The sequence below is a fragment of the Perna viridis genome, chromosome 8 (assembly GCF_037379345.1).
Source record: "Perna viridis isolate PV_CMFRI_1.1 ecotype Kerala chromosome 8, ASM3737934v1, whole genome shotgun sequence".
In the NCBI taxonomy this organism is placed as follows: domain Eukaryota; kingdom Metazoa; phylum Mollusca; class Bivalvia; order Mytilida; family Mytilidae; genus Perna; species Perna viridis.
The window spans coordinates 33,712,326-33,725,987 of NC_142452.1; the positions used below are offsets into that span (position 1 = coordinate 33,712,326).

A 13,662-nucleotide genomic window follows, 5' to 3' on the forward strand; every position below is an offset into this window, starting at 1 on the left:
TTATAGATCAAGTTTCCGCTTATGGTTTTTACTTTATCAAGTATCCTCTTTTTTCAAAGTGGTAATGCAAAAGGTAAATATACAAATATATATATAAATATATCATTCAATAATAGAAATCCTGTATGCATATAAAATGCCTTAAATTTTTTAATAAAATTTCGTTCCTTTATTTCTCTTAGAGAATCACTATCTATGTTCATTTTATAGAAAGGAAAAATAAAAAAATTACCGCGCCCACAAGATCTCCGCAAACATTGAAAGTTCAATGTGAAATATTTGAAATACAAAATGAAATATCTAGTCATATAGGAAGGTCCAAAAAATTCCCAACGATGTTCGAACTGTCAAATTTGCGATGCAAATTTTTGGACGTTCCGTCCGCGGGACTCGAACTCGTACCGCTGTGACATCCATGGCAACACCGCCTGCACAAAGTACAGCGCCCTAGACCACTCGGCCAGCTAGGCTATATTTAAATACAGCTTTCGCTGGCCGTGACATTCCTCCTCGTAGGATTAATCTAGGGCTGCAGCTTAGTACACGATGTATGGTAGTACGGGACAGTTCATTTAGATGTTATTATGTAGGATAGAGGATCAAATTAATGATGCATGTCACAACAAATCAATATTATACAAACGTTTCAGAATGTGACGCCTCCAAATCAGTACTATACAAACGTTTCAGAATGTGACGTCTCTATTCACAAAGTCCAGCGCCCTAGACCACTCGGCCAGCTAGGCTATATTTAAATATAGCTTTCGCTGGCCGGGTCATTCCTCCTTGTAGGAGTGGTCTAGGGCGTTGGACTTTGTGCAGGCGGTGTTGCTATATATGTCACAGCGGTACGACTTCGAGTCCCGCGGAGGGAACGACCAAACATTTGCATCGCAAATTTGAAAGTTCTATCATCGTTGGGAATTTTTCAGACCTTCCTATACGTTTACATATCTTTCCTGTATCAATTTGATCCGATAGAGCAGTGTAATTAATAGAGTCGTCCGTCAAAGTCTCTCTCTCTCTCTCTCTCTCTCTCTCTCTCTCTCTCTCTCTCTCTCTCTCTCTATATATATATATATATATATATATATATGTTACAAGGCATTTTAAATTCCAATTTGCCCTTGATTTTAGCTACTGTAAATTGACTTTGTCATTTACTTTTGATACTTTGTATGTATTATTTAGTTACTTTATGTTCCTTGTCGTGTTTGTCAGTTTTCTATGTCTGGTTTTTGTCCCTAGATTTCATTTTTTGATTTCCGCTAGGATATTGGTTCCCTTGATTACTCTTGTCCTAGTAAAAATTGAGATATCACGATTTGGCCAAAAGGAATCCGAATCCTATTAAAAATTGATGGGATCTGGAATAACACAACATTTAACGATCGAGGAGATAGATAGTATTGATTGTGAAATATTCTTATAATTTTTCAAAATGTTGAACGTTGTCGGACACATTATAATCAATGAACTACATTTTGAACATATTTTATTCAACTAACTGTAATTTATAACATCGAAATACAAAATTTTATCATGAAAAACTAAAACAATAATCAGCTGCAAACAGATGCAGACTGGCAGTTTTGTTTAGCGTGTCGGTATTTCTGACATGCTTGAATGTGCGTTATTTCATCTAATGACTTCGGATAAACTGAATTTTATCACGAGAAACATGTTTTCCTTAAGTCAGTAAGGCCATCCTATGGGTAATATTTTTTTTTAGTTTTCAAAATACCATCTTTGAAAGTCATTGCTTGAATAGATTCGGAATCGTTGATGATCTTTATATCAATCACTTTTGTGATCTTTAAAAACCCACAGTATCACCAACATCGTAATGATTTTTTTGTAACTGTTGGTTCTGTTTCATATCAAAGACAGCGGCATTTGACCACACTCATACTATTGATTTAAGACTTCAAAGCTTAACCATCTGACTATTCTTGCAAAAAAAAGACCCTTCATTTACGTCCTTATTGGAGATTTGATTTAAACATAACCGAAAACGAATCTCTCTCTCAGGACCCTTTTAAGTGTCAAAAGTATCTTCACCCACGCTCCACAAATTGGAATTATAACTGTATAAGTTCTTGTAGATGCCATGGATGACTTAAAGTAAAGAAAATGTATAAAACGAGATCAAGATGACAACGACTCTCTGTCAGGGTGGGTAAAGGTTGTGAGGTCTTTAATATTGAAACGTATGAAAGTTTTAAATAGGTCAATGAGTGTCAACGCTGCATACAATTTTGAAAAACCTAGATGTAGCAAAAACATTGTCTGTTATACATGAGAAATATGTTGTCGTTCCAGCTCAAAACAACATTGTCTTTTATTGCAAAACGTATTACACCAAATGTCTATTATCAGAGGTAGACGTAGAAACTAATATCACCTACGACCTGTACTCCGACCACACTCCTCAAAGAAGAGATTGTGTGCTATCCTCTTTCTCTACCAAAGCAGATGGATATGATCTACCGTCCTTGTACTGATTTTCGAAACTCCACAAGAATCTATACAAACAGCGCTACATAGCTTGATCTGCAAAATGTTTCCCAAACCTCACTTAAAACGTTTAATTTCTATACTCACAGTTGTCACAGGAGGTCTCCAGTCCTACAACAACACTTGTTACTCTCACAGTGGTATTAAGTCAATGTCGATCATGAAAAATTCGAAGGATCTTCTGGAAACCCTTAATTCAAGATTATTATTAGGATACAATTGCATTTAACATTTTTCAACACTTTATACTTTTCTATTGTCACTACTCAGTTAAAATCCTAACTCAAAAAATATACATCGTTGTTACTAAAACAAAATACGGTACACCCCATACTTTATAATAACAATTCAAACTAATCTTCGAAATATAAAGAGGAAGTTTTCAAAAGGCCAGAATTTTGTATCGGCTGATATTTGTCCAGTGTGGTGGACGCGTTTTTCAACAAACAGTCGACATTCCAATTGGAGTAAATTGTGCTCTTCAACTTGTTGACCTACTTCTTCGCTATTATTAGGCTGACTTTATAGCTGAGCTGATCAAAAAGAAGGAAAATCGTTTAGCTAGATCATTTTATCTCAATTTCCGCTATATAGACGTATTGTCATAAAACAATCATAGTTTAGGGGATTCCATACATCCCATCTACCCCAAAGAACTTGGGGTAAAGGATACTACACTGTGACGTCAGCTTATATCTTGACATACACTTTGAGATCGATGGTAAAGGAACATTATTGATCAAACTATACAACAAACGCGATGACCATTCGTTCCGTATTGTCAATTTTCCTTTTTCCGTGACAACATCCCTTCAGCACCTGCGTATAGAGTTTTTATATCATACCTCATTCGTAATGGCCGAGCTTGCAGTAACTATGCCGACTTTTTATACGTAAACTACTTACAATTCGGCTTCACGAAGTTATTTTGCAATAAAAACCATCACTACAGAAGTTAAATGGTCATCATCATAAACTCGTGGATCGTCACAGTGTATCAATTTGCACCACGAAACCTGATTTATTCAATGTGTCATAGTTTTCCTTTCCTCTTCGTCTATTCTGGACTTTACTTTTTATGAGCAACTCAGTGGGTGTTTCTTGAAAAGTGGAGGACGCTTACCTTACCTAAATTTTAATAGAGTCCAATAGGCTCGTTTACATTTGTTTCTATGTATGTATTATTTTGGTTATTTGCTCTTTGTTTTTCCTTTTGTTTTTCTTGTCTAGTCTTTGTCCTTCTATTACATATCGAGAAGTACGTTGGATATTTGATGTTCGATATTCGACATTTAAACTTTTTCATATCAAACTGAATATCAAACGGTAACATTTTTACCGTTTGATATTCGTTTGATATTCTATTCTGGCTAATTTAAAGAATGTAAACTTTAAATGAATATCAATTGAATATCCAATGGTTGTCTTTTTCCGTTCGATATTCGTATCCGGTATATATATTCAATATAGAATGGATTTGAATATCAAACTGAATATCAGACAAGATTTGTTTGTTTGATATTCTTTTCAAATTCGTTTCCGTGTTGTATATTGAATATAGAATAGATTTTAATATCAAACTTAATATCGAACAGGACTTGTTTTCTGTTTGATATTCATTTCATATTCGTTTCCGGGTTATATATTGAATATTGAACGGATTTGAATATCAAACTGAATATCAAACAGGATTTCTTTTTGGCTGTTCGATATTCGTTTGACATTCGTTTCCGGGTTATCTATTGAATAGAGAACGGATTTAATTTATAAAACTGAATGTCAAACGTGATTTTGGTCTGTTTGATATTTGTTTGACTTTCGTTTCCGCGTTATATATTGATTATAGAATGAATTTGAATATCAGACAGAATATTTTTCTGCTTGATATTCTTTATATATTCGTTTCCTTGTTATATATATAAAATGGGTTTGATTATAAAATTGAATATCAAACATGATTTTGCTTTGTTCGATATTAGTTTGACATTTGCTTCCGGTTAATATATTGAATATAGAATGGATTTGAATAATAAACTGAATATCGAACAAGATTTTGGTCTGTTCGACATTTGTTTGACATTCGTTTCCGGGTTACATATTGAATATAAAATGGATTTGAATATCAAACAGAATATCGAACAGGATTTGTTTGCTGTCTGATATTCATTTCATATTCGTTTCCGCGTTATATACTGATTATAGAATTAATTCGAATATCAAACTGAATATCGAACAGGATTTTGGTCTGTTCGACATTCGTTTGATATTCGCTTCCGCGTTATATATTGAATATAGAATGGATTAGAATATCAAACTGAATATCGAACAAGATTTATTTTGCTGTTCGATATTCATTTCATATTCGTGTCCGGATTATATATTGAATATAGAACGGAAATGAATGTCAAACTGAATATCAAACAGGATTTTGGTCTGTTTGATATTCGGTTTGACATTCGTTTACGGGTTATATATTGAATATAGAATGGATTTGAATATCAAACAGGATGTTTTTGCTGTTCGATATTTGTTAGACTTTCGTTTCCGGTTGATATATTGAATATAGTACGGATTTGTTAACTGTTGATGTTCGTTTGCGGGTTATAACGAATGTGAAACGAATATCAAACAGAGAGAAAACCACCATGGGATATTCATGTGATACTCATTTAGAGTTTACATTCTTAAAAGTAGCCAGAAATGAATATTAAACGATATTGAAAAGTTTGAATGTTGAATATTGAACATCGAATATCCAATGTACTTGGTGTATTACATTATTTTGTTTTCCTTAGAATTTTGGTTCCCTTGAATAATCATTGTTTATTTTAAATTGGGGTTAGCGGGTTGGGGGATGTTTTTTGTAGCACTTTGCTTTGTTTGTTTGCTTGGGTTTTTTTAATGCTTTTCTTACTTTTATTTCAAGATAACTTGTATATTGATGTGCAATTCCATAAAAAGTTGATATTGGTTATTTTTTAGAAAGTTTGTGTTCGACGGAACTGTTTTATAAGCGACCTGGAGACAAATTGAATATCACTTGCATCTATAATGACACTTTAGATGTTGAAATACATTTTTGGCATAACTGCACGGGAAATGTGAGTACTTTTTATCACAATAGATCGTTTAGCCATGACTATGCCAACTATTCGTCTCAAGAATTGAAAGGAAACACACTTATAGCTTCAATACAGATTACTACCGAAACTGTGGGATGTTATAGCTGTATGAATATGTCAAATGTCTTTAATAATAATTATAGTGACAGAATTGAAGCCAGACTTCTACGTAAGTCTTAAGGAAATTTTAAAAGATAGACCATTCAACATATTTAACTGAGCTGATACATGCAGTAGTTCGATGTTACATGCATATTTGCATTTTGCCAATGTTTTTTAACAAATTCCTGTTAAGAATTTTGTGACAGTTTTTGTCAAGCTTAGCATAACGGTTGGAATACCTAAATATCAAACGAGAAGGCACCTAAGACAAAAAAAGTTTCGTTCATACTATAACAGAATTCGCTATGCTAGTCGCGAAACACAAAAGATCAAAGAAAATATACATAAACGAGAGCAACACGACTAACCTAACTAAAATTTGCACTGAACTTGAATCTCAAGACTTGCGAGAATTTTTTTTTATTTCTTTCAAGGTAATGTCGTGTTTCAAGTTGGAGGTTGGGGTCGTTGATAGGATGCGTAGCAAATTAGGATCGTTTGGTATTAGACAAAAATAAAAAGAATAACATAATTTAAAATAGGCTCTATTCAAACATACAACTTGTAAAGTCAAAACTTCGTATGAAGAAAAAAAATGAGTACAAATTGGATAAATGCATATTCTGTTAATTACTCAATATTTAGTTCTTGTTTTTATTTCTAATTTTCTTTACCTTTTTAAATTTAAAAATATAACTTTATTTCAGATTATCCACTAATTATTGTCTCCGGTGCTAAGTATAATAAAAACGACACCGTGACTGTCACCGAAAGTACAGAAACATTGTTGACGTGTAAACTGCCAGTTGGTATTGCAAGCGGAAATATATCTTGGATTCTAGGCCATGAAGTGCTTCATGAAGACGTCTTTGTCAATGAGAGCAATTACCCACTCATCCTCAATCGAAATAAAAATGACAACGCTATGGTGTGTTCAATACAACACTTTTGCCTACATGACGCTTTGAACGAGTCCTATCCACTTAATGTCCAATGTAAGCACTTGGTTCAGTAGTTTATTTTCAAATGAAATGTGCTGTTTGAAAATATATACTAATATTGAAAAAAAAAATACAACACTTCTGTATTGTCTTATATCATACAAACGTATTAAAAAAATGGAAACCCATATGATTGAGAATATGTCAGTCTCATTCTGAACTATACAATTTGCATAAACAGCAATATCCAACAGACTTTAATTGATGATAGCGACATAAGTCGCAATTACAAAATATATCTGACAGAAAATGAAAGATTTATGAAAGTCACGCAGATGGAATGATGTCATTGACAATAACACTTTTCATATAATAGGTTTACAATTATGAAGTTCTTTTTTAAAAATCGTTTAAAAAGGCAGACATAATATCACTATCATACTGCTGAGAGTATAAAACATATTGTTATCTCAGTGTAGATGTCATTTCACCTTCGGTACAAAAAAAATAACTTCTCAAAATTGGAAGGGCATCATTTCTTGCACATACGAGAGCATCCAGGAAGAGGCAAATATAGCTTTGTTAAAGCTGATGGGGTTCGTGCACCAAATAATTTTACTGGTAATGAGTCTCTAACAAAAGAAGACTGTTAATTTTACTAATATGATGTAACTCATTGAATTGCAAGGAAACTTACAAATTGTAGATATGTCTGAGTTCAATGCCTACGAATCGTTTAATGTTTTTCCCTAATATAATGCTATATTCAACATGAGAGTGTTTTGGTGAACGTTAACTAAATAAAGCATGTACGAGGTATGTGATAATGACACCAGGTCTACATTTTCTCCATCTTCCAAATAAGATCAATCCTGGGAAATACATACCAAAAGATAGTTCTATTACTGATATACATTGTAATCTTATTTCAGTAAAAGGTAATATAGTCGTCATCACTATTAAAAGTGTATGCTTATTTTTCAGATATAGATAACTCAGTCTTTATGAATGGTCTTCTGGTGTATCTCGCAATTTGTTCAGCCATATCTCTAATTTTTGCCATCCTAAATAAAGTTGTATCGTGTTGGAAAATAGGTCAGTTATAATACATTTTTTTTATAATCAAGTTTTGTAATGAGGAAAAAAAGAATATCCCGTTATTTACTTCAACTTTGTTTCGAAAATAGTAGTTCAGGCTAGCTTTTAACAAGACTCGATTTGTTATTGCTGAATACTGAACACGTTTTAATTTTCGTGGCTGCTAATTGTCGCAAATTCTGGCAAGTGAACATTTTCGCGGCTATCACCTTTCGTGGTTTAAAAAAATCAATATTAAGGGATATGACTCTGTAATTTATGCCTAAATAGAAACTTTAGGGGATTCAATGTGGTTTATCTACTAAGAACAGACAGGTTTAAATGAATAATCATACAATTCATCCTATCATGGAGACCTATAATGAAACGTAATAATACAAATAATAGTATGTCATATCACATATTAGAGAATTTGAATGATTATTACAAAGACTGCTACATAAGTACATAAATATTGTCATCTTAATCCTGTGGATCGTGTTAAATTTATTTCAAAGGTCTTTTTAAACGACACAGAACCATATTACGAACTAACCGGAGAAATGACGACCACACCGATCAGTCTAATGTTCCAGTAAGTTATTCTGAACGGTAGAAATTTAAGAGAAGGAATTTCTTCCTTTAACATGTTTAAATCGAGAGTTCAAAGATACGGATAAGATTAATTACGTTGCCTTGAGAGTAAATGAGTAAAGCTTGGATGTAATGCTTATTTATATTTTCAATGTCACTGACAGCAAAGATACAAACGATATAACTTGAGTTTGCCCATCATTGAAGACCGTATGGTGACCTGTATAAGTTAAATTGTTCGTTGCCTGACTTTTGATGTCTTATTTACATATTATCATTCAACATCTTCTATTTTATATTGAATGCGTGAGAGCAGAAGTGTGTTATTTTAATTGACTGATGATAGGGAAGATATGGAAACGTTCATTTTAATAAGCTACATGTGGAAAATAACAGGAAACTTATAAAAACACCTGCTTTATTTATTAATCTGTGTGTCATTTTGTCTAATCGAATATCTTTTTTTTATCAAAATTGTGTTATTATTTTCAGGAAATCGTCACGTTTCAGAATATATCTGACGACATTGATGACACAAATATTGCAAATGATCCCAACCACTATACAGAAATTGCTCTTTAACGTCTAAAGAGGAAATTCGTGATTTCATATTTTTAAGTTTTAGAGAGTACAGCAATTACCAATGAATAACACAAACATGATAGGACAGCTACACTGACATAGGTATTTAATTTGAGAGTCAAGAAATTTATTTATAGTCAGCAGTGGTATATGTTTTCGTTACTTATTGTTAAAAACTGCAAATACTGGACGATTATGTAGATTTCGTTGACAATTACATTGGAATGTCACTGGAGTGGTGTCATGTAACAGTTTAGCCATTTAAGTACAGCTTTGCCTCAAAACCAGACAGATGCTTATAAAGGGTGATTCATGCATTACGTTATTGTTCTTTATTACTATAAGAATGTTACTGTCAAAAACTGTTATAGTACAACATGGAAAATTATTCTGAGTAAAGTTGGGTTTTATGTCATAGTACATATATAGCTACAGTCGTGAGTATGTATTATAACAGAGTACGAGACCATATACTATTCAGACATTACCTATATTTGGTTAGAAGAATCATAGTCATGGTGTAGACAAACCTACGGAGACAAACGATGCCTTTTGGGACGACATATGTCATACTTTTTGTTACATTAGTTTTTTTTCTGTATATAGAACTGTATTTTTTTTTTAGAAAACTTAACGTTAACTTCACACTAAAACCAGTCAAATACAAGAAAACCAAAAAACGAAAACTTTTGCAAAGTGCCAGTTTCTCGTACAATCTATGTGATTTTTATCACAAAAGCGTGACAACCAAATTGGAGTTTTTCGACAGTTATTATATTCCTTCATGCACATTTACATATAATACTAAATCTTCTTATGAAATTTCATGAAAATCCATAAAATTGCTTAGGAGGAATTTCGCTTACAAAAATGTGGACGGACGAACGAACGAACAGATGGACAGGCTGATTTCTATACCCCCGTGCAGGTCCGGGTGATAAAAGAATAGGCCTGCAGCAGCGCTAAGCTTGTCGTATAAGGCGACTAAATAGTGCTCAGAAACCTAGCCGGGGGCTAGGCGCTCTGCCCACAGAGCAACTGGGATGTGTGCCCCAGGTGGTGGAATGGGGTACCCCTGGCGTGTTACATGCTGGGGTTGTCAGGCTATAATACGGAAAACCTGACCGCAAACCATAGTGGTGCACCGTGTTGGAAAAGATGCCACGTTCCTCGCACGTTAAAGAACCCTGCTGTGGTATTCGATAGGAGTAGGAACCTTTGCGCTCCGCCACAGGAGGCTAAATTGCCCGATCTTACCCATCCCCCTTTTTCCAGTGGCAATCAAAATTTGTCGACCCTATTATCCTTGTGACCCATCCTTTCTTTTTCATTTCATGTTCATTATATCATCCAGTTCATGTTCATTGTCTGAATATAGCTGAAATATTGCTGCTCGGACGTTAAACCCCAACAAACAAACTGATTTCTATAAAACGGAAGTATAGATATGTATTTCTGTATCACAAATATCTAAATTTCCTAAAACCTGATTTTATATAGACAAAATTCAACCAGTCATTAAAAACAAAGTATTTCTCAAATTATGAGTTTTATTTTATTTCTTATTTATTTTATTTATTTATTTAATTATTTTTTGTTAATTCATTCAAATGTAATTTGTTACAATGTTAAAATTGGTAGTCTGCAACGTTAACACAAGCCTATAACATGAACAAAACTTTCTAAATAGTCCTACAAAAGCTTTTCTCCTTACTTCCCCAGGCAACTCGTTGCAAATGTTGCATACCGGAATATTTCATGAACACTCGCAAAACTTTTAAAGCACATTTTTTATTAATGAGATTAACAGGTTGTCCCCTAATTACTCTTTAATGCGTGCATTTAAACATCAATTTTGTACATATTTCGTTCTAACTTTTATTTAGACAGGTAGCATAGAACAATTTAAAATCATACGACATGGAAATGTTGAAAAAAAAACGTGTCTACGTCATGTATACATATGTATATCATCTTATGTGTCATCCTAGTGAAGAGCAAACCACTCGAAATATAAGGGTAATCCTAATAAATGGCAACACCACTCCATATATAAGTGCCAACCTAATTAAGGGCTATACCACTCGTTATATAAGTGTCATGTAAATGAAAAGCAACATCACTCTTTATATAAGTGCCATGTTAATGAGAAGCAACACCACTCTTTATATAAATGTCATCCTAATGAATGTCAATACCACTCGTTATACAAGGATTCAAATTGTACAGAATCTTCAGCATAAGAAACCGTCATTATACACGTGATCATTATAATCAATGCCCTACTAACATTACCAATGTATGATTGACCTTCTATGACTTGGGTTATACAACTATGGGATTCACATGCCTAGTAGCCCTAGGCATCCTAATACATGTAATAGGTGAATACTAATTATATTTGTTTTACATTTAACATGAATATACATATTTGTATGTGCAGAAATTATTTAGTTTATATTATCTGAGTTATGACTGCAATAATATATTCATTAAAATTCGTTTGTTTCCTTTTGAGTAGATTTGTTCGTTCTCTTTACAACTATCCCATAAACTTTTACATTCCTAATTCAACGGTATTGTTTTATAATATACAGGAAATCTACGAAAAGTATTAACTGCATTATTTGTCTAAAAGGCGACAATAGCTAAACCTTGTAAATTGTATTATTCTTTTCAAAATAGTGGCGGAGTTTTTTACTGATAATTTCTAGTACTTTTATTTTCTTTACATAAAAAGTAGAACAAATTCATTGTAAGCTTTGAATCTTTAAAACGAGTAATCTAGGGAACCAAGGTTATAGCGGTAATCAAAAGAATGCAATCCAGGGACAAAGACCAGACATGGAAAACAGACATACACAACAAAGAACATAAAGTAACTAAAATCATAAATTCAAAGTAACAAAAGCAAATGAGCAACTCGGACTCCACTAAAAACTAGGAGCATGGACCAGGTGCACTGGTAGGGTAAGCGTCCTCTGCTCATAAAAGGTCAAGTCCGGAGTAGACAAACGAGGAAAGGTAAACTATGACCCGTTGAATAAATCAGTTTTTATGGTGCAGATGGATACACCATAACGATCCACGAGTTCATGATGACGACCATAAAACTTCTGTAGTGATGACTTCAATCTTGTAGCAACATAACCCTGTTCCAGAAGCCTATTTGTTAGAGTTCTAGCGCGATACAAAAAGTCTGGGTAGTTTCCGCAAGCTCTGGCATAACGTATGAGTTGTGATATGAACACTACATACGCAGGCGCTAAAGGGATGTTGCCACAGATGAAAGGAAAGTTGACAATTTTGAATGAAAAGTCATCACGTTTGTCGTATAATTTGGTGAATGGTTTTCCTTTACCATCGATTTCTAAGTGTAGGTCAAGATATGTGTCTGTAATATCCTTTATCGCAAGTTCTTTGGGGGGGGGGGTAGATGCAATGTATCAAATCCCCGAAATTAGGATTGTTTAAAGAAATTACGTCATCTATATAGCGGAAACTGAGATTAAAGGATCTAGCCAAACAATATTCTTTCTTTCGGATCAGATCAGCTTAGGTCTTATTACTGTTATTATTTTCTACGTCGACCTCACAACACACTTGTCATGTATAGTAGACAATGTTTTTGCTACATCGGGGTCTTTGAAAACCGATGTAGCCTTGGCACTCATCGACCTACTTAAAACTTTCATTCGTTTCAAAATTAAAGACCTGACGGCCTTTAACCACTCTGCCAGAGAATCAATGTCTTCTTGTTCTCGTTTTATCCATTTTCTTGCATAGTCCTCGACGGCATCCATAAGAACTTTAAAGTTATTATTCCAATTTATGGAGCGTGGTTCACAATACTTGAGACCTTTAGAAGAGATATTACGCAGAAATTCATTTTCGATGATGGTTAAATCTCCCGTAACGGTTTGACCAGTAGGACCAATAATAACAATATTTTTTATAACTCGCTTTATGATAGTTGTGTTTTATTTTGAAGAAAATTAATTCTTAGTTGATGTATAAAAATGTAAAATGCATTATCATTCCTTGACTTTTATTTTGACCTTCACCTCAATTTTTCCAAAACAGGAGATAGATTCTGAGTCTCCATTTACAATCAGTTTTGTAGTTTAATTGCAATTTCAGTGTCTTCTTACTTCTTTTCATTTTACATTGCCTATACCAAGTCAGAACTATTGTGGTACATGTGGTCTTTTCCGGTTTTAACCCTGATGTTGTCATTTGTTATACAGACTTTCCTTTTGACTATTCCTTTAAACTACTTTCTACATTTTATCTAGTTATTTTGTCATTACCTTTCTTTTGTCATATTCTCAAAGTTCTTTCCTATACTTTATACTTTAAACTGTATTTTCCTTGGGAGGACCATAGCTTGCGTTCGCATTTGTGGTCTGGCAATGTATACTGGATGACACTCAAGTAATAGGTAAGTAAGATTTAAAGAATTAGTCAAAAACTATAAAAATACAAAACAAAATGCTTTTAATTGTGTTGTCAGATATAACAAAAGGTTCGTGACGTGATGAATGGGTACAACATAAAAAATCGTGTAATTTTCTTAGCAATGAGAATTGGTTTAATTCTATGATTTATATCCTAATTTTGTTTTATGACGCTTACCCTAAAGATGTACCTGGTCCATCCCTTCAGTTGTAAGAGTAGCCAGTATCAATCGTTAATTTTGTTTCTATTTGTGTGTTGTTTTGATAATT

The 13,662-nt window shown here is 33.4% G+C and overlaps 2 protein-coding genes across 2 annotated transcripts in view; both read left to right on the forward strand.

Moving 5' to 3' along the window:
- LOC148610309 (uncharacterized) overlaps positions 1–2,129 on the forward strand; it is a 28,400-nt gene extending 26,271 nt beyond the window's left edge. Inside the window, exons 13-14 of the mRNA XM_088542701.1 lie at positions 7–73; positions 2,106–2,129. The gene's annotated coding sequence lies outside the window, so the exon portion shown is untranslated. The remainder of the gene's footprint in view (positions 1–6; positions 74–2,105) is intronic.
- Positions 1,106–11,452, forward strand: LOC148610310 (uncharacterized). The gene is made up of 6 exons (XM_088542712.1): positions 1,106–2,175; positions 5,500–5,808; positions 6,449–6,736; positions 7,667–7,777; positions 8,278–8,354; positions 8,846–11,452. Exons 1-6 carry the CDS (start codon positions 2,154–2,156, stop codon positions 8,933–8,935), a joined length of 897 nt encoding a protein of 298 aa, XP_088398838.1. The 5' UTR covers positions 1,106–2,153; the 3' UTR covers positions 8,936–11,452.
- The last annotated feature ends 2,210 nt before the right edge of the window (positions 11,453–13,662 follow it).

Coding starts and splice junctions, on each gene's coding strand:
- LOC148610310 (XM_088542712.1), top strand. CDS start 2,154: ATGACAACGACTCTCTGTCAGG. Junction 5,809..6,448: donor AATTGAAGCCAGACTTCTAC/GTAAGTCTTAAG, acceptor ACTTTATTTCAG/ATTATCCACTAATTATTGTC. Junction 7,778..8,277: donor TGTATCGTGTTGGAAAATAG/GTCAGTTATAAT, acceptor TTTATTTCAAAG/GTCTTTTTAAACGACACAGA.